Consider the following 20,792-nt stretch of genomic DNA (forward strand, 5'->3'; position numbering starts at 1 on the left):
ACACATATAAGTGATTCTGATGTAGTGTGACATTTCCAAGAGTTCAGTCCATTGTAAACGATCGTTAGTACACGTTGAGTGAATATGTTTTTGTCACTTAAGGTTATAATTACTATCTGACATAGTTACCCTGTTAACAAGGGAAGTGCTGTTTTCATTTATAACAAGCATTGACAGATTGGTAGGATAATGACATTTGGGAGTTCTGCTACTAGGAAATCTCATTTTGCCACCAAGCTTAGTGAAGGAGCTTAAGCAATTGATGAATAGGTATATTTTTTCACTTCAAGTGTTGAATTAAGAAAGAATCATTGATAGGAATTTCCATGTGAGACAGCTATTCACATAGACCATAACACTGCTTTTATTATTCTAAAAATATCCTAGCATTAAAACTCAAACTAGAAAGTGTACATAGCATCACATTATAGGGACAATTGAGACCTAAAGATTGCCTTTTCAGAATCTGTAATATTACTTAATATTAACTAAGATGAAGTTTGAAATAGAGCTGGTATATCACTTTAGGAACTCAGCTAAGATGGAGGTCATCAAATATGTTTCAGTAATTTTCATGATGCTGTTTCACTCAGAACAATGCACATAATGTTTATGCTAGGAAATATGAGAAATAGAGGAACTGTGCTTGCCCTGGTGTTCTGGTCATTTGTTCACACAACACATATTTTAGGGAGCATCCTCTCTGTGCTCAGCAGCTTCTAGATATTGCAAGTACAGCTGTGACCATAGCAAAGACCCACCTTCATGGGACTTATATTCTAGCTGTGTCATGGGGTTCACTAAGCCTAAAGTTCTCAGTGTGAGAATCTGATGCCCCTGTGAAGTTTATAAATAATACCTCAAAACAAGATTCGAGGGTTTGAGTCTGGGTCATCCTTACTTATAGCCAATGTTGTTCTCAGAATTATATTCTACTTGGAATAGTCACAAGCTAAACATTCATGCTGGATTGATTTCCCATCATCTCCGGTGAATCACTCTTTCTTGTTTTATTAACACTCATACTAGCAAAATATCTTCCAACTTGGTCATGTTTTTATTACTGTTTGAGAGATTTTGAATTTTTTTATGATTTCATGTAAATATGTTGTTTGATGATCTCATAAAAATATAGAAAAGTATATAATATATAAGTATATGTACATAAACACCCATATGTATGAATAATGTGCCAATGATGAAATTATTTTAAATATTAAAAAAATTGCATTGCCTTTTAGATAAATATTACTAAATGCAAGTACCATTTCTTCTCTGTTTCTCTGACCTGTATAGTTCCAGAAGTGCCTCCTTCTGAAGTCAATGGAGGAGGCGGAAGCCGGTCTGAACTTGTGATAACCTGGGATGTAAGTATTTGGGCAGCATCTTCCCCATCAGGGTGTTGCTGTTCCCATGATCATTATGGCTTCCCAGGTGGTGGTGCCAATGGTGCAGGTGGTGGTGGTAGTGCCGGGGGTGTGGCTGGTGGGTGCTGCTGCTGCTGGTGGTAATATAGGTGGTGGTGGTGGGGTTAGTGGTAGTGGAGGTAGTGGTGGTGGTTGTAGCCCTAGTAGCTAATATTTTTTGATACTTTCTCTGAGCCACCCACTGTTCCCAGCATTTAGCATATATTTTCCTCATGTCATCCTTGCAACAATTTACAGATGAAAATACTCAGGTTCAGATATAAGAATTGATTTGCCCAGGGTCACCTGGTTGGTAGACATAGAGATGACTTATGTTGCGGCTGTTGCCCCTCAAGCTCCCCTCATGACTATCCAAGCAGCTGTGCGGCCCCCACTGGTGAAGTCACCTATTCCAACAGGTGCTTCAGTTTGTTTCTTTCCTGGCCATTCTCTCAGCCATTGGTTTACATCATCAGTAGGAAAAAGGTAATAGGTTTTAAGTCAAAAAGTACTAGAATTACCTGCATTTTCTGAAGATGTTGATGATGTGTCAATAAAATTTTTGACATGACTCAAGTATAGCTTTGAGTTTAATTTGTTAATATTTTTTTCCTTTTATTTTGAGACAGTCTTGCTCTGTTGCCCAGTCTGGAGTGTAGTGGTGCAATCTCGGCTCACTGCAACCTCCACCTCCTGGGTTCAAGTGATTCTCCCACCTCAACCTCCCAAATAGCTAGAATTACAGGCATGCGCTACCATGCGTGGGTAATTTTTGTATTTTTAGTAGAGATGGGGTTTTGCTATGTTGGCCAGGCTGCTCTCAAACTCCTAACCTCAAATGATCGAGCTGCCTTGGCCTCCCAAAGTGCTAGAGTTACAGGGATGTAATTCATTATTTTATAAATTAGTATTTACGTCCTTTTTTTTTTTTTTTTTCTTGATGGAGTCTCACTCTGTCACCCAGGAGTGGCGTGATATCGGCTCATTGCAATCTCCACCTCACAGATTCAAGCAATTCTCCTGCCTCAGCCTCCCGAGTAGCTGGGACTGCAGGCACATGCCACCACGCCCGGCTAATTTTTGTATTTTTAGTAGAGACAGAATTTCACCATATTGGACAGGCTGGTCTCAAACTCCTGACCTCATGATGGCCGTTTGCCTTGGCCTCCCAAAGTGCTGGGATTACAGGCGTGAGCCACCGTACCAGGCCTTTTTTTTTTTTTTTTTTTTTCAGTTTTACTTAATTGTTCTTAATCACCATTTCAATGTTTCTTCTCATAAAGTCAACATTAAGAATTAGATAATTTTTATTTGACTTAAGAGATCAGATATTTTGAACTGAAAGTATATCTTACTATTAGAAACTCAGACTTGAGCCATAAGATGATCAGCTAACTGAATAATCACAGAAAATTCCAGTTCATTATCTGGATGGCTATGAAATGGTGACATATGTCTGTTTAAAAGCAGCTGACATGACTCTCCTGCTGATGTTTTTCTCCTTTTTTCATCCAACTGCTTAATACAATGTAAACGATTATTTGATGACTTTTACAAATAAATGCCTGTGGATTACAGCTGCATTCATTTTTGCCTTGCCCTTATGTGTAAGGGTGATTCAGTATGTCTTTCCTTTATAGCCAGTCCCTGAAGAACTACAGAATGGTGAAGGTTTTGGGTATGTTGTTGCTTTCCGTCCTCTTGGGGTTACCACCTGGATCCAGACAGTGGTGACATCCCCTGACACCCCAAGATATGTCTTTAGGAATGAAAGCATCGTGCCATATTCACCATATGAAGTTAAAGTGGGTGTTTATAATAACAAAGGTGAAGGACCATTTAGCCCAGTGACAACAGTGTTCTCTGCAGAAGAAGGTATGGAAAACATGACTGTGTATCAGTTCCGCCTAATAATAATTATTCGTGCTCCAAAAACTGATTTGGAGTCTCGTTTTGACTTCAAATATGTTTATTCCAAAGAACAATGATCCAGGTAGTAGTTAGATTCCCAGTGCAAGTCATAAAGATCAATCATAAATGACTTGAAGTATAAGACTTAATGGATAGTTAGAGGATGTAACTGTGAAAGGCAAATAAAACCTCAGGACCCCAATTCACTAGGCCAAAAGGAAGAAATTAAACTGAAAGCCGAGTCATGCAAGAAAATGCCTTTCCTTTTGTTCCTAACCAGATAGCTACAGATAAAAGGTTAAATCTCTCTACAGGTAGCTACTCTATGTTCGCCTTGCCTTATGTAAAGTGCTGATTTACTGAGCAGGAGACCTAATTGATTAGCCTCCTATCTCCTCCTTTTCCCTTGCAACATATGGATTACCATACCCTTCCTCTTTCCACTCCAGCCCACTCTAAATATTAAAGCCCTCAGATTCACCTTTGGAAATGGACACAGACCACAGACTGTTTCTGTGAACCCGTGTTTCTTTTTTTTTTTCTTCTGGGCATGTCCTTAACACCTTGGTAAAATAAATCCCAAAATGGACTGAGACCTGTCTCAGATCATAACCATCAATTTAAAAATCTGTTTATGAGGAATACTTCCTATGTTCCAGCTTGTGAAGCAAGGAAAATCACAGCCTTACCTTGGGGTAATAAAAATATACCCCTTGGAGCTACCCTAGTCCTAAGTTGTACAGTGGTTCCCATGGCCTGAGGAAAGGATGTTACTGGATGAAGAGTCAGGAGCCAGCGGTATCTCATTCAACAGATATGCAATGTGCAGGTTTGAGGGATGTGAACCTGCTGGTGGAGATACAGACATACTTCACTCTGGACCCATTCCGTTTCTTTGCCCTTCTTTTATACCTGTCTCAGATATTGAGACATCTACATTTTGTCTCATGACCGCTTTAGAAAATAATCAAGGTAAAAGAATTATGCAAAATTGCCATTTCATAGATCAGCAACAACTATTGGCTATCTCATGTAGTTCTACAAAAAAAAAAAAAAAAAAAAATGGCAGAAACTAACATGTATTGAAGTTTTACTACCTGCCAGACATTACCTAATTTGATATTTCAAATAAAAAATATAGGCACTATTATTTCCCATTTACAAATGAGAAAATGGAAGCCTTGTGAAAGAGAGTAATAAATTTGCCAAAATTCCTAATAGTGAGTGGTACAGCCAGTATTTTAACCAAGGGCCTTTGGCCTTAACCATTCTGAGCTCATGAAATATATCAGTGTCTCCCCTACCCTCCAGACCTGACAGTAAGTTGCAAAAAGTGGCCTGCAGTTGTCATTCCTAAGAATAGTAAGTAGAGTTGATTTTTCTTCAGATCCCCACCCCTATTCTTGTCTTCTCACTTTTAGTTGAGTTCTGAGAGGGATTTTTTTTTAAGGATTATAAAAGTCTTTGCAGAAGAGTCTTAAATTCATAGCCAGACCCCATTTCTAAAAGCTGCCGGGGATTGCAAGGGCAAGTCAGGGGTCTGGGGAGTGATGGCAATTATCCAGGGAGTTTTCGGACACTGTTTACCTGTGCATCCAGGACCTAGGTGCTGGCAACTGGAAAAGAGGGGCAGCCACAGCCTCTTACCCATTGTTGCCTGCCTCAGTTTTCTTCTCCCGTTATCATTTTTGCTCCCACTGAAGAGTTAGCTAAAAGTCTTCCTGTTCAAACATGAAAAATGAATTGGGCTTACCTAAGAAAGAAGCAGAAGACTTCTGTGAAATCTACTAGGGTGTCTCTGTGAATCCAAGGAAGAGTTATGCAGCAAACCTCACAAAGAACTTTAATCAGAGAAGCCCTGGAACCTCAGAAAATGATCTGCTCCTCTAGAGCACCTGCACTGGATCAGTGGGCTCCCAGTACTCCTCGACTCTCCAAACCAAGTTTCAAATTCTCAGGAGAGAAAATCTAAGAGGCCCAACCTTAGACCAGGAATTCATCTTAGCATCAAGCCACCTTGTCTGAGAAGCAGGATCATTTGACAGAGAAATGCACCTGAGGGAGGGGAGATTCCTGCTCAGAGCTGGGCCCTGAGAGGGGAGAACCACTGTGAACCCCATAGAATCTCAACAGTGCTTATTACAAAGGGGAATCTTCTTGCTATATGATAAGCCACCTGCGTTTCTATCTACTCCTTCAAAAGAGCATGCCATCCACAACATTTCAGTTGTCTCTGTAGGCCTCACTAGACAAGGTACTCACTCAGTGTTTATTGTGTAAATGAGCTTTACTTAACCTAGACCTTGGTTTGGCAAAATGAAAACTAAGTAGCATTTGTGGGCAGAGAAGTTCCCAAGCAGTAGGAATGAGATGAAGGGAAGGAAATAAAGACAAGGTGAGGAGAAGACAGGCAAAAAAAGGAAGATAAGGAAGATGCCAAGAAAGAGGTGCAAGGGAGGAAAGTATAGGTTGCCACAGCTGTTTAGCAAAGAAAAGTCTTTGGCTATGATGCCATCTTTTCCTAAGAAATGGAAATGGACAAGTGTCTCTATTTTCAACATATGGTGCCAGAATATTTCATACAATTTTCAAATATGTTAAAATGCTTTTATAAAAATAAGAACGTTAATCTGTGTTTTAAACTAACTGCCAAAATTATCATCATATTTCAATTTCTGTTTCCGCACAGAGCCTACAGTGGCCCCATCTCAAGTCTCTGCAAATAGCCTATCTTCCTCAGAAATTGAGGTTTCATGGAATATCATTCCTTGGAAGTTGAGCAATGGACATTTACTGGGCTATGAGGTAATTTCTTTTCCGATTAAATTGTGTATGTGTGTTACCATTGTACTTTGTCTCCTTGAATTTAAAACCCTTAACAATGACCTCTTATTTGAAGTCTGTCTTTGGCCGAAATTTTTTTATCAACACATTGTTTCATCTGATGTTCAATGTATACTGAACTTGGCCAGTTGAATGAAAATAACATTAGTTGGAGTAGAAAAGGAATAAAAAAAGAATATGAAAGGAAATCATGTATCACGTGGGCCAAATATTTTAGATGGGTTGACTAAAAAACAAGGGTGAGATTGAACTGCAGTATTAAGTTTGTAGAGTACTTTCATCAACAGGAAGTCACTGTCCTCCAGCTCTTTGTCTTACTTTCTTGGTGGCTTTGTTACATTGTGGGGTTCTTTTATAGGCTCTAGAGAAGCCAGCTGTCTATAAGATACTTTGAGCCTTCAAAGACCTCTCTGTTTATGAAACAGGATGAAACATCTGAAACAGAGGATAATGTAAGACCAAATGTAATGAAGGTCTGACTAGGTCACCCAAAACAGGAAATGTTTGTGTTGTCAAGAAGGATGGGACATACTGAAAGTCTTCATAAGGGTAGTAAGGCTTAACAGGACTTTCAAGGGAAAGTAAGTAAAGGTGGAAGGAGTGGAAAACATTCTGGATTAGGCATGGCATGATGGAAAAGCAGAGGAGTAAAGGCCCACCTGCCAAAGTTTCCTCTTTGGAAAGGTGACTTCAAATAGGCATGGGAGGACCAGGTCACAGGTGGCTTTAAAGGCTAAGAAGAACCATTTGAACTGGGTCCCCTATTTAGTAGTGAGCAGTTAGAGGAAACTGGGAGCAGTAGAGCTGAGAACTGGCAACATAAATAAAATTCAAAGAAGATTTTGCCAACAATGACATTGTGGGATACATAGTTGTGAGTTCATCCCACCCACAGCTGTCTTCTTACAAAGCTTCCCTCCAAGCTTCCCTGAGGAAGCATGTAACTCCTGATTCAGTGGCAGGCTTACACAGGCAGGTTTGCATCACAGGGCCACGTACCCCTCCACTTGCCAACACACTTTCAAATGAGGGCTCCAGGGTGGTCTCTTGATCAAACGTAAATGCTCTGTGGACTGTGAAGCCTAGCAAGTCAGATTCTTGTTTGAGATATTTAAATAAGAAATTATAGAGACTATAGTTAGTGAGTGTAATGCAGTAGTGTGTCAAATTTAGGGCTCAGTTCAGACTTCTCAAACTAAGGCCATGGACAGGCAGGACAAAGCTAATCTGCAGAGATGAGATACACTGTCATGAATCCCTAAAGAATGGAGGAGACAAGGGCCCATGGAACCTGCAAGAGGGCAGAATAAGCCAGGTGTGGTGGCTTGCACCTGTAATCCCAATACTTTGGGAGGCAAATGCAGGAGGATTGCTTGAGCCCAGGATTTCACGACCAGCCTGGGCAACTTAGTGAGACCCCATCTCAACAAAATATACAAAAATTAGCCAGGCATGGTGACACATGCCTGTAGTCCTAGTTACTTGGGAGGCTGAGATAGGAGAATTGCTTGAGCCCAGGAGGTCGAGGCTTCAGTGAGCCATCATCCTGCCATTGCACTGTAGCCTGGATGACAGACTGAGATTCTATCTCAAAAAAAGTGGGGGCAGCCAGAATAAAGTAGCTCTTTGACAGTCATTCAGTTCTCAAATGACTTGGCTTTATTCTTTTTAATAATGTAATCTTGCCCTTCTTTTTAATAGATTCTCTTTATATTTGAACTGCCTTGAGAGAGTTTCTGTTCCTTGCAACCAAACAAGCATCGACTTGAATTAATATGAACAAATTAAGAAAAGAAAGGATAGGGAATAGAGCAATGATGCTCAAAGTGTGGACTGTGAACCCCCTACAGCAGAATTACCTGAAGGTGTTGTTAAAATTGAGCTCCCACAGCTCTCCTAGGACCCACTCAATCCAAACATTTAGGACTAGGTCTTGTTAGTGTATATTTTTAGTAACTATCTGTAAGGAAACGTCTTCCTGCACAGTTAAACATAATAAACACTGGTCTTGACAGAGAAGCCTGATCAGAGACAGAATAGTCTGGACTTAAGGAAGAGAAAGAGAGTATGAAGAAGTAAAACACCACATAAATAAGGAGAACAACTTAATCTGCATCTTTTAAAGGAAGCCAGGAACAGCTGGATGGAAGATTCTTTTAATTCCATGACAATGGATGTAAGCAATGAAAGATGATGGGGAGCCAACAGTAGCTCCCTTGTGGTTAAAGAACTGGCAGTGGCATTGGCAATGGAGGTAAAGGTATATGGGCTGGAAGGAGCACAGCTGTAAGGGATTGTGGCTCTGAGGCCAGTCCCATAGCAAATCCCAATTCTACCACTTGCCAGCTGTGTTGGGAAAATTACATAAACTCTGTGATCCTCATTTTCCTCACCTGTAGAATGGGGACAATAATAGGCCTAACCTCATTAGGATATTGGGAGGATTGGATAAGATTAGGTATGTAATGAGATTCTCATAATTTCTGGCTCTGTATTTATGTATTTATTTATTTATTTATTTATTTATTTATCTATCTATTTATTTTTCAGACGGAGTTTCGCTCTTGTTACCCAGGCTGGAGTGCAGTGGCATGATCTTGGCTCACCACAACCTCCCCCTCCCGGGTTCAAGCGATTCTCCTGCCTCAGCCTCTCTGGTAGCTGGGATTACAGGCATGTGCCACCACGCCCAGCTAATTTTTGTATTTTTTAGTAGAGATGGGGTTTCTCCATGTTGGTCAGGCTAGTCTCTGACTCTCGACCTCAGGTAATCTGCCTGCCTTTGCCTCCTAAAGTGCTGGGATTACAGGCGTGAGCCACTGCACCTGGCCAGTTTCTGGCTGATCATAATAAACAGTAGGTGTGAGACATCCCTCAGAAGAATTTTTGAGATATTAATGTATCTATTTCTCCCCAGTAAATATTCTGTAGCAAATAATTGATGGTAAGCTCCCTTAACTCAAGGGATTATGCCAAAAGCTATCAAAAGGAGTTGCCTGCAAGGCACTTCCCTTCCTAGCTTTGTTTCAAAAGTTCAGGCCATTAGGCAGATTGTTCCATGTTTCTTGGAGGGTCAGAGGAGAGAAATTGCAACTAAGGAAAACATAGAAGAGAAATTTCCAATGACATTGGCAGAAATAAATGTCTGAAGTTTACAAAGCCTCCTGGGGCCTACATCTTTCTAAGTCAGTGCCCAGGTTGACGGCAAGATTGAACAACTGTGTTTCCCACACTCAGCAGTGATTTCTCACTCACCAAACATGGCCCCCAGCTGCTAGAATTAAACGGCTCAAATCAAACACAAAAATAACTGATCTTGGGGGCTTTGGGAAGGGAGCCACAGGAATGACTGTGGCTGAATCTCCCATTAGCTGAGCAGCATATGGAATTCAATGTTTGATCAAATTTATTTGAAGAAAATAAATGAACACTGCCGGGCATGGTGGCTCACACCTGTAATCCCAGCACTTTGGGAGGCCGAGGCAAGCAGATCACGAGGTCGGGAGATCGAGACCATCCTGGCTAACACAGTGAAACCCCGTCTCTACAAAAATACAACAAATTTTTAGTAGAGAGGAACACTTTTACACTGTTGGTGGGAGTGTAAACTAGTTCAACCATTGTGGAAGACAGTGTGGTGATTCCTCAAGGATCTGGAACTAGAAATACCATGTGACCCAGCAATCCCATTACTGGGTATATACCCAAAGGATTATAAATCATGCTGCTATAAAGACACATGCACACGTATGTTTATTGTGGCACTATTCACAATAGCAAAGACTTGGAACCAACCCAAATGTCCATCAATGATAGACTGGATTAAGAAAATGTGGCACATATACACCATGGAATACTATGCAGCCATAAAAAAGGATGAGTTCATGTCCTTTGTAGGGACATGGATGAAGCTGGAAACCATCATTCTCAGCAACATATCACAAGGACAGAAAACCAAACACCGCATGTTCTCACTCGTAGGTGGGAGTTGAACAATGAGAACACTTGAACACAGGGTGGGGAACATCACACACTGGGACCTGTCGTGAGGTGGCAGAAGGGGGAACGGATAGCATTAGGAGATATACCTAATGTAAATGACAAGTTAATGGGTGCAGCACACCAACATGGCACATGTATACATATGTAACAAACCTGCACATTGTGCACATGTACCCTCGAACTTAAAGTATAAAAAAATTTTTTTAATTAAAAATAAATAAAAATACAAAAAATTAGCCGGGTGTGGTGGCAGGTGCCTGTAGTCCCAGCTACTCAGGAGGCTGAGGCAGGAGAATGGCATGAACCAGGGAGGCAGAGCTTGCAGTGAGCTGAGATCGCACCACTGCACTCCAGCCTGGGCGGCAGAGCGAGACTCCATCTCCAAAAAAAAAGAAAAAAAAGAAAATAAATGAACACATATTGCAGTCCTCAGTTGAGAGACTGACATGCACACTCACGATTAACGGTGTTGTGCTTTACAGAAATTATGACAGGATCATAATTCTTGACCTAGTCATAACTTGTAAAATAGTTAAGAAAAATAAATGGAAGAATACACATGAAAGGCTTGTGGGATTCGAAACCCAACAGAGTGCTAGTAGTCACTGGTGGTTGTTGAACAGCTTAGGGGCAGGTAGATGTTGATTTTTTAATATAGTCCTGCACTACATAATGATATTTCAGTTTAGGACAGATGACATATACAACCGTGGTCCCCTAAGATTATAATACCACAATTTTACTTTACCTTTTCTATGTTTATGTATGTTTGAATATACAAAAATGTACGATTGTGTTACACTTGCCTACAGTATTCAGTACAGTAACATGCTGTACAGGTTTATAGCCTAGGAGCACTACGCTACACCATCTAATATATGTGTGTAGTAGGTTATACCATGCAGGTTTGCATAATTGCACTCTACGATGTTCCCACAATGCAACAACCATCTAATGATACATTTCTCAGAATGTATCCCTGTCATTGTAACACATAACTGTATATAAATTTAGGTCAATAAGAAGTCATCCAGATAAGGATATTTTATAAGAAAGGAGGATTATACCATTATTGGTCACACCAAGAAAGAGTTTCACTGAAAGACAGAAAATTTAAAAATCCTCATAGAACTGTCACAGTGTCTAGTCAAGTCCACACCATTTTAGAATTAGACAAACCTGTGTTCAGATCTGCTAATTTGAATACAAACTCTACAAGGAGAAGGTAACTCAGCCTTTTTCTTCATTGATCTATCCCAAGTGCCTGGAGTAGTATCTGACATACAGGATGCATGCAAAAAATATATGTTGATTGAATAACTGCAGTTTGGGCTCTGCTACCCTGTTGCTGTATGGCCTTGAGCAAGTTGTTCGAGCTCTCCAAGGCTCAGTTAAAATAGAGATAATAATAACTCACAGCATTGTTTGCAAATGAAATGAGATAAAGCAGCTATTGTCAAAATGGCCGAAAGAGACTTAGGGCTTTCACTTTCCTCTGTTTTGAATATTGGGCTTTGGGATGAGATTGTACTGAAGAAAAAAAAAAGCAAACCAGTGAAGTAATATATAGCAATGTAGCACAATCCCAGTGTGGGACCCAGTGGCCACCATTTCTAATGCGTGCTGATATTGCCATCAAAGTGGGGCACAGAAAGATGAGAAGAGCTATGGGAAAATGGGACTTTCTTGAAATTAATTACAGGTTGAAATGCATTGCCGCTTGCCTGTTTGTGTAAAGAGTAGCAAATAGAATGTCCAAATGTAGCATGAATACAGTATTGAAAGGAAACAACGATTAAACATTTCTTCCCCAAATGCTTGGTAAGTATAAAGAAAAAGGAAACAAGCTGAAAGAAGTACTAATTGGGAAAATCTTGCAAAATAATTTATGTAATTACACCAAGATAAAAATATGTCTTTTCTTAGTTTCAGTAACGATTTAAAAATTAACCTTGGTGGGGGGAGAAGGACTTGGCAGAGTATTTAATTATCAGTCGTGTGGCTAACTTTCTGGGTTGCAGTTTCCCCAGTTTGGCTTTAAAATTGTTAATAGCTCCTTCCTTTCTCTCATCTCAGTGAGGGTTGATCATGTGCCATGTGGCATGCTGAGCACACATCATCATTAGCATCTAGACTAATTTTCTTTCTGATTTGACCAGGCAGTAGTTGAGAAGCTCATTTCCCTGGGCTCCAATTTATTTCATCAGCTAAGCCGTTACACTCAGGCTCAGATCTTTTCTGGTGCCCTTTTGGGTAGGAACAAGAGATACAAACGTGACGAAGAGAGGCTGAAGCCTTTAAGTTCATGGATCCTGGGTGCCTGAGGAATGAAAGCTCCCACGGTCTAGTGCAGTATCTACAGTCCATTTCTTTAAAGTCCTTCTCTGTTTTGAAAGAACCAAATTTGGGAGAATGACCTTGATAAATGATTAAAACAAGTCTACACTTGTGAAATGATACAGATTAGCATATTTTGGAGGAATCAATCTTTTTTTTAAGTTTGGCAGAAGAATGTAATTAATGTGCCATAATAGAATGCCAAACTTAAACTTCATTGATGCCTTCTTCCAGCCTCCTATTCCAAACAGCTGTACAGAATGTGTTCCTAATATTTCAATTAGAATGAAAAAAGATGTAGGCCAGGCGTGGTGGCTCACACCTGTAATCCCAGCACTTTGGGAGGCCAAGGAGGGTGGATCACCTTAGGTCAGGAGTTCGAGTCCAGGATGGCCAACATGGTGAGACCCTGTCTCTACTAAAAATACAAAAATTATCCAGGCATGGTGGCAGGCACCTATAATCCCTGCTACTCAGAAGGTTGAGGCAGGAGAATTGCTTGAACCCAGGAGGTGGAGATTGCAGTGAGCCAAGATCGTGCCACTGCACTCCAGCCTGGGCAACACAGTGAGACTCTGTCTCAAAAAAAAAGAAAAGAAAAGAAAAAAGATGTCAAATATGTGAATACTTTTTTAAGACTCTGAAAATCTCACTGGAAAAAAAAGACATATACGTTAGGTCTAATTCCCTGCAATGGGGCAAAGAATTCACTCTAGCACAAGTTGAATGCACATGGGAAAATAGGATACAGACAATTGAGGCATACTGAAATAAATATGACAGGCAAAAATGCATTCAAGTGAGTATAATGCAGACTTTTGAAGAGGGTCAAAGGGTTGGTTTTACTGGAGAGAGCCATAGCAGTAGCTTTTTGTGAGTGAGGGTTGCCTAAATGGTGCTGTATTCTTTATTAGGCAAAGATATTCCATACCAAATGGTGGCTCAGCGTTGGGGAATGCAGGATAATAAATATCCCAGCCTCTCTTTACTTCCACCCTCCCATCACCAGCATCCTATTACCTACACCCAGCAAGAAGCCACAGGGCAAAGGAGCCAGACTGACAATATAGTTCATACCAGTCAGCTCTCCTAGGGACTGAGAGCAGAGTGAAGAAGAGTGGAAGACAGATCTGGAGTTGTCTTCCTAAAAGACCTTTAATGCATTTTTACCTGCTTTCTATTTATTTAAATGTGTCTGGTCTAACTGCTAAGTTAAAATATTTGTCTTTGAAAATCTGTAAGTATGAACGTAATTATTTTTGTCTATTAAAAGAGTATTTCTGATATAATACCTATTCTTTAATGGCTGAACAATGCCATTTTAGTAGATTATTTTTATAAGCTGCATTTCATTTTTAAATTTAAATTAAGTGAAATCTCTGATGCAGTGGTATTAAGGACTCTTCACAATAGGAACATTCTTTTTTGGAAAAATCAAATTACTGGAACTAATAGGGATATTTTTAATTCTGATATTTCTCAACTGAGTTTCTGTTTACTTACCCAAATAAAAATATATTGGTTTGTGAAGTAGTTTTATGATTCTGAAGGAAAAAAAATTGTATTGCCTCATCAAGAAATTGGAGTTTTGATGTCTTATGGATGAATACAGTATTGAGACTTGAATACGTAGCCTGGTGAATCTCTGCCATAGGAAGGAGGGAGGCCTTTTTAAACAATGTTCAGGTCATTCAACAATTCAACAGCAGTTAATGGTTAGTATGTACAGGCTTTGCTGTGAACAGTTAAAGATATGGTGATAACCAAGACAGACAAGCCCCTGCCTCAGGTGTGTGAATCCACCTTAACATCCTTTCCCTCCTGCTGTCTGCTGGGTGAGGAAATGCAGTTAATTCCTGTCCCAGGTGCACATCCTCACTGGCAAACCAAGGCATAGTCACCCACGACTGCTCAAGAAGATAGCCTGTATCTCTCAGGTATCTAGCAATGAAAAATGATTGAGAACCACAATTCAGTCTTAACAACCCTCTCCCCTGGAGTGGATTTGCCTTTTATTTTTCCTGCTCTAAACTCAGAGTGAATTTGCAATAGGAAAATTGCTGCATTTCTTCAGTTCTGCAAAATTATCAGCCTTTTTCCTTTTGAATATTGGTTTTTCCTCAGTCTCTCCTTCTGGAACTCCAGTTAGTACTTTTCATTCTACCCTCAGTGTCCCTTAACTTTGCTTTTGTAATGTTTATTTCTCTATACGGGCTCTGTTCTGGGTTAATTAATTCCCTTTTCCACCATAAGTCTTCAGCTTAATTCTATCACTGATTTTATTTTTTTAATAATTGTAATTTTTTAGGTCTAAGAGCCCGGCATGTTATTTTTCAAATCTGATATTTTTTTAAATCTTCTGTCATTGCATAGTAGATTCAGTTTCTTCGTTAGTAAATCTAGACATTTTAAACAGAGTTATTTTAAAATTTGTTTCAGATCAGCGTATTCCAGCTCGTCTTCCACTGGTTGGGTCTGCTGACATTTTCTTGCTAGCAGGGTTCCTCATATGCTTTGTAATATTTGTCTCTCTGCTTATCTTTTGTAGATGCTACCTTCATGTTCTGTCAACCTTACATTCACTCTTTTCTGAGCAATTACATTTCCAAATTTTGTTCCTTCAGCCTAGACACTTTTTCTTCTCCATCCCTGTACTGTAGTTGTGCCTATCAAATCCAAATTAGCATAGAGATAGTCTGTTCTTTCAGTTGTAGTACTTTGACTATTTAAATCCAAAACACAACTAAGAAGGAAAATGAGGTTATCTTTTGTATTTCTTTCTTGACTTTTCCACATTTTAAAAAAATGATCTGGCCTTATGTAAACACTTTTGAGCAAAATTTTATAGAACACAGTAATACTTATAGAAAATTGGCAATATTAATGATAACACTTTGTTCCTATTTTTAATTATATATATATATATAGCTCCCCTTCATTCTCCCACTTATAATCTCATAGTCTGGCTTGCTCAGCACTTGTTCTGTTTGAATTTATCTGGTTCATATATTTATTTGTTCATTATTTTTCTCCTCCTAGAGTCCCTTTTCTCTATCTTCACTGCTGTGACACACAGCCTAATGCAGCACCTAGCACATAGTAGGTCTTCAGTAAATATTTGTTGAACAAATCAGGAAATAAATCCGTGCCCATTTTAATGAAAATCACTTAATGGAAAGGGCAGAATTTTTTTAAGCCTTCACATGTTTGGTGTCTTCCGCCCACCAGGTGCGGTACTGGAATGGTGGTGGAAAGGAGGAATCATCCAGTAAAGTGAAAGTGGCAGGAAATGAGACATCAGCCAGACTACGGGGCCTGAAGAGCAACCTGGCCTATTACACGGCTGTCCGGGCTTACAACAGCGCCGGCGCTGGGCCGTTTAGCGCCACAGTTAATGTAACCACCAAGAAAACGCGTAAGTATATTCTGATTTCTTTGAATGGTACGGAAAGTAGTTTGCATTAAAAATGATAGCCTTCTCTATTATTTGAAATGGACAACCCAAGTCATTAATCTCACTAGATTATATAAACCTAACTCCAAAACCTAACTCCAAAACTCAGAGCCACACATACCCTTGTCTTCATGATATCCCTGAATCTTTAGGTAGAGTGTGAAAATGAATGTGCACCTTCTGAAAAAATCTTAGTGTGGGGTGTTAGGTTAAATCTATCCTCTTTTCTTTTAAAATATGATAAGCTTAGTTGGGTTTACTTTCATGTATTTTTAGTTGCCCAAAGCTTGAGAATTTCTGATAAGCATGAATAAGTTAAAATTAATGCCGAAGAATCAGGAGTGATTTTTCCTTCTTTATCTTTCTTTTCTACATCATTCAAAAAATGGCAATGTACATTAAATGGTTATCAGCAAAAGATGATGGTCCTGTGAATGTGTTGATACTTTAAAAAATCTAACCAGAGTTGTCAGTGTTGCTTTCAAAGCTGAGTTTGTGTTAGCTGTGTATTCACAGGTAAATTTGCCAGCTGCAATCATGAGTTACAATTATATTAGTCTACAAGAAAGTCAGTGATTTACAATTTGGGAATGTTCCACACATATTTCAGTTAATCTAATAGCATAGTATACATTTAATCATTGTGTTTTATTGTTTTATTGGTACTTACTCACAATGCAAATGTTTAAGTTACTATTGTCATTGCCCTCATCATAGCTAATAGTGATTGAAAACATTCTGTATCCCAAGTAATTTATGCTGATTCCCACATTTAATCCTCATAACTACTCCCAAGAGGTAGGTGCCATTATTATCTCTATTTTAAAGGTGATAGAAGTATGGCTTGAAGGGATTAGGTAACTTACGCGCAGTGATACCATACTTTTACTTGCAGAAAATTGTTTTCTTAATTTACTTTTCAAATTTCTTAATTGAATAAAAATGTTTGCTTAACTAACTTTATGTAAGAATGAGACAATTTGTGTGCTTGGTTGCTAATTTCATTGATGTATTTCTGTTTCCATATCATTTCGAATTTTTTTGAAAACATACTTTTTTGTCTAAAATTGCAAAGAACTTCAATAATATAAAATTGAATATGATTGGCTAGCATTTTTTATGGTTAACTTAAAGTAATGTAAGACTTAATTCTACTACTTTAGATGTTAATTAGCACGTGTAAATTTGATTAGAGAAGTTTGTGTGTTTATCTTTGTATTCGCTATAGAAAAAAGCGGGTGGCTAACAATTGGCTAGTACAATGAGCATTGTAGAGCACAAATTTAGCAACAAACCATTTGAATTTCTATAGCAAGACCCATTTGTAAGCAACGACTAATGTAACAATTTAACATGATCCTTATCTAATTATTATAGGAAGTCTAATCTACCTGTTTTTCATACCACTTGGTTGCTGTTAGACCAAAGAGCACATGGGTTTGGAAATACAGAAACAAAAAAATTCTGTATTTATAACTCTTTACTAAATATGTTTGGTTTTCTCAACAATTCTTACTGAATTAATATGATCTAAATATACATCATTATTTATATATTCCAAACACAGCATCAATCAAATATTCTGATTGCAAAAATATATGCAAACAAGTTTGTCTGGCTCTTTTCTCTGACTTAATAATTGATGTGATTACTTGCTAGGAAATTATGATTGTAAAAGACAGTGTAACATCATGGTGGAATCAGTGAAGAACTTAGTGGATTAGTAAGACAGGAGGAAGAGACTGATTAGAAATCAATAGAAATGTCATGATAATGTACAATGAATGAATGAAAATTTTAAAAAGAAGCAAAATCCCTTTATAATTTAGGGATAGCATATAAATGCCCAATCCAAGGTAGAAATTTGCACAAAACAGTGATGCTGATAATTATGGTTGACACTTACTGAGCAATTTCTGGTCATGGTTCTAAGTAATTTTCATGTATTGATTCTTAATTCCCACAGCAATATCATGACTTGAAGGTATTAATATGCTTACTTTAGAGAGGAGGAAGCTGAGGCATATGGAGGTTATATAATGGTACTGAGATTGCAGAGTAAGTAACAGGATGGGCATCCAAATCCATAGTCTTAACCACTATGGTATCCTCTCTTTCAGCCATATTATTAGAATTTCATCACTCATTTAATACCTTTATTTATTGTGATTTTGCTCTGTGCTTAGGAACTGGGTAAGATGATCACAGGTGGTCATGGCTTCTCTGCTCATGGAGCTTTAGTTTGCTAGGAAATCCAGCAACTGAATGAAATCTCTCAAAAACAATGTTCTGCTATTATTCAGCTGGAGTTCATCTAGAGTCTTTAGGTTGATCTGTAGATGTTATTAAGGACAATTTCCTACATTGGGTGAGAAATTCATATAGATCATTAAAATCCCCAGTCATCCTAAAATGGCATATAAAGAACATATGTTAATTTTTAAATTTTATGTTAATAATTTTTAATATGTACCAAAATTTCAAGTAAAACAGAATCTCTTAGAGCCATTAATAGTATTGTCACTGGTAGCTCTAAATAGTCTTCCTAAGCTTTGACATGGTTTAACTGCAAATCCTATTTAAAATTTTGGTAAGGCTCTTGTGATTATCACTATGAAGAGAATTACTCGTCTGCCTTGGCATAAAGAGCAAAAATAACATTTTTGATTACCTGCTTGCTATCGCTCTTCTCCTATGGATTCTAAACTTTACAGGGAAAGAGTCCTTCTGTGTCTTATTTACCCAGCCACCGTGCCCAGCACAAACCCAGCACATAGGAGCAGCATATTAAATGTTGAATGGATGAATGAAACTTAGAGAAGCAAGCCAAACCTCAACTACTATTATTAATCAAATGTACTTCCTCTTGACTGCACATTGCAAATTCAAAACATGCTACAGTTCTTTACCATCTCACTTAAAATGTGCAAGTTTCATGTACTCATCATTATGGAGTTTTGTATGCAAGGCTTTAAATCAGTACAGATTTTAGATGATGTTTCTGATTAATGTAAAATAACACAAGGATTCTCAAGTACTGTAGCTTCCATTAAACACTTAATTTTTGATATCCAAATACTTGTGTTTTTTAAAAGCATTTTTAAGTTAAACACTAATTAGCCTCTTTAAGTAATCTAAGATGGTTTTCTGTCACTTGCCACCGAAAGAGAGCAAACTCTTAACAGCATCTTTCATCTCAAGGGACTGATGAATAAAATTTGCAGATGGCTTAAAAATGATAAATTGCATTAGTTTCTGAAAAGAAACATTGAGAGTTTTATGTTGAGTTTGCAAGAGATAATCTGTAGGATAAATATTCTGCTTTGTGTAATCAAAAAGTCAAGTGGTGATTCTGACATTCAGTATGAATGGATCCAGACACTCAAACAACATTCACCAGAATCATGTAATAAGATCTCAAATTTAATAAAACTGAATTATTGGTTCTCCTTCCAACCCATTTAAATCCTCTTTCTTCTGTGATAGTCCCCATTTCCATAAATTCCACTCCAATGTTTCAGTTTCTCAAGCCAAAAATCTCAGAGTCACCCTCGAGTCATTTTCTCTCATACCCTACACTAGATCCAGAATCTTACTTCTAGATTTATCAAGAATTTGCCACTTCTGGCCAGGCACGAGGACTCACGCCTATAATCCCAACACTTTGGGAAGCCAAGATGGGATGATTGCTTGAGCCCAGGAGTTCGAGACCAGCCTGGGCAACATAGTGACACTGTCTCACTATGCTGAGACAGAGAAAAATATAAGAGAATTAACCAGGTGTGGTGGTGTGTGCCTGTACTCCCAGCTACTCAGGAGGCTGAGGTGGGAGGATTGCTTGAGCCTAGGAGATCGATCAGAGCTGCAGTGAACCATAATTGTGCCACTGCACTTCAGTGTGGGCAACAGAGTAAAACCCTGTCTCAAAAAATAATAATAAAAATAAAAAAATAAAATATACCACATCTTACACTGCTGCCACACCAAGGCAAGCTGCTTCCAACTCTCTCCTGTAGATCAGGGCAATGGCCTCTCACTGTTCATCCTGTTTCTGCCTTTGCCTTGACATCCTGACAATGTCACTTCCCTGTTCAGAACCTTTTTGTCACTTCCCATCCCACTCCAGGTAAATGCTAAATCCTTAAAATGCCCAATGAGGCCTTATACAGTCCACTCCCCAATCTCTGCTCTGACTTATTTCCTATTCTTTTCCACCTTGCTCATTCCACCTTACTTCAGGACCTCTGCATGTACTGTTTCCTGTATCTCGAAAGCTCTTCCTCCAGATACCCACATAATACACTCCCCCATCTCTTCCACGTCGTCACTCAGATATCACCTGGGTGCCACCTGACTGCAGCTCCACCTTTCCTGATGCCCTCATCTCCTTCCCTGCTTTATCCTTGTGCATAGCCTCAGAGCCACCACACATACTGTATCTTATGGCTACTCACTTCATCATTGTGTCCCCAGGACATCGTTGTGTCCTGCCTTAGCCGAAGTGTCAGCCCCTTCAGGGCAGAGCTATGGCCTGGTTTGATCATTGCTCTGTTCCCAGAGCTCTACTCCAGTGTTTAAGTAATCATAGTGCCCAATAAGTATTTGTTGAACAATGACTTTCTCCATCACTCTGTCTGCTCCTTGGCAGCATCACTCTAACCAAGTTCTCTCTTCGTGGTAGAAAGATTGCCACCAGCACCTCAAGAGGACTGTTGTCTCTCGGCCAATCACACTGGGAAAGGTGGGCAGCTTCTTTCTGATTATTCTACCCAGAGCTAAGTAGGCTTCTCATTGATTCATCTTGGGCGAACAACCAACTGTTGTTTCCAGTTGTGAGA

General features: G+C 39.0%; 1 protein-coding gene across 4 annotated transcripts in view; it reads left to right on the plus strand.

The window, feature by feature from the left end:
* The window catches only part of CNTN3 (contactin 3), a 353,908-nt gene that overhangs the window by 315,375 nt on the left and 17,741 nt on the right, over positions 1–20,792 (plus strand). For all 4 annotated transcript variants that reach the window (XM_024245434.3, XM_054551883.2, XM_054551884.2 and 1 more), the window contains 4 exons: positions 1,297–1,367; positions 3,047–3,281; positions 6,007–6,122; positions 15,729–15,915. In XM_024245434.3, the coding sequence (XP_024101202.3) occupies positions 1,297–1,367; positions 3,047–3,281; positions 6,007–6,122; positions 15,729–15,915 (609 nt within the window). The remainder of the gene's footprint in view (positions 1–1,296; positions 1,368–3,046; positions 3,282–6,006; positions 6,123–15,728; positions 15,916–20,792) is intronic.

Source organism: Pongo abelii, chromosome 2 (genome assembly GCF_028885655.2).
Source record: "Pongo abelii isolate AG06213 chromosome 2, NHGRI_mPonAbe1-v2.0_pri, whole genome shotgun sequence".
In the NCBI taxonomy this organism is placed as follows: domain Eukaryota; kingdom Metazoa; phylum Chordata; class Mammalia; order Primates; family Hominidae; genus Pongo; species Pongo abelii.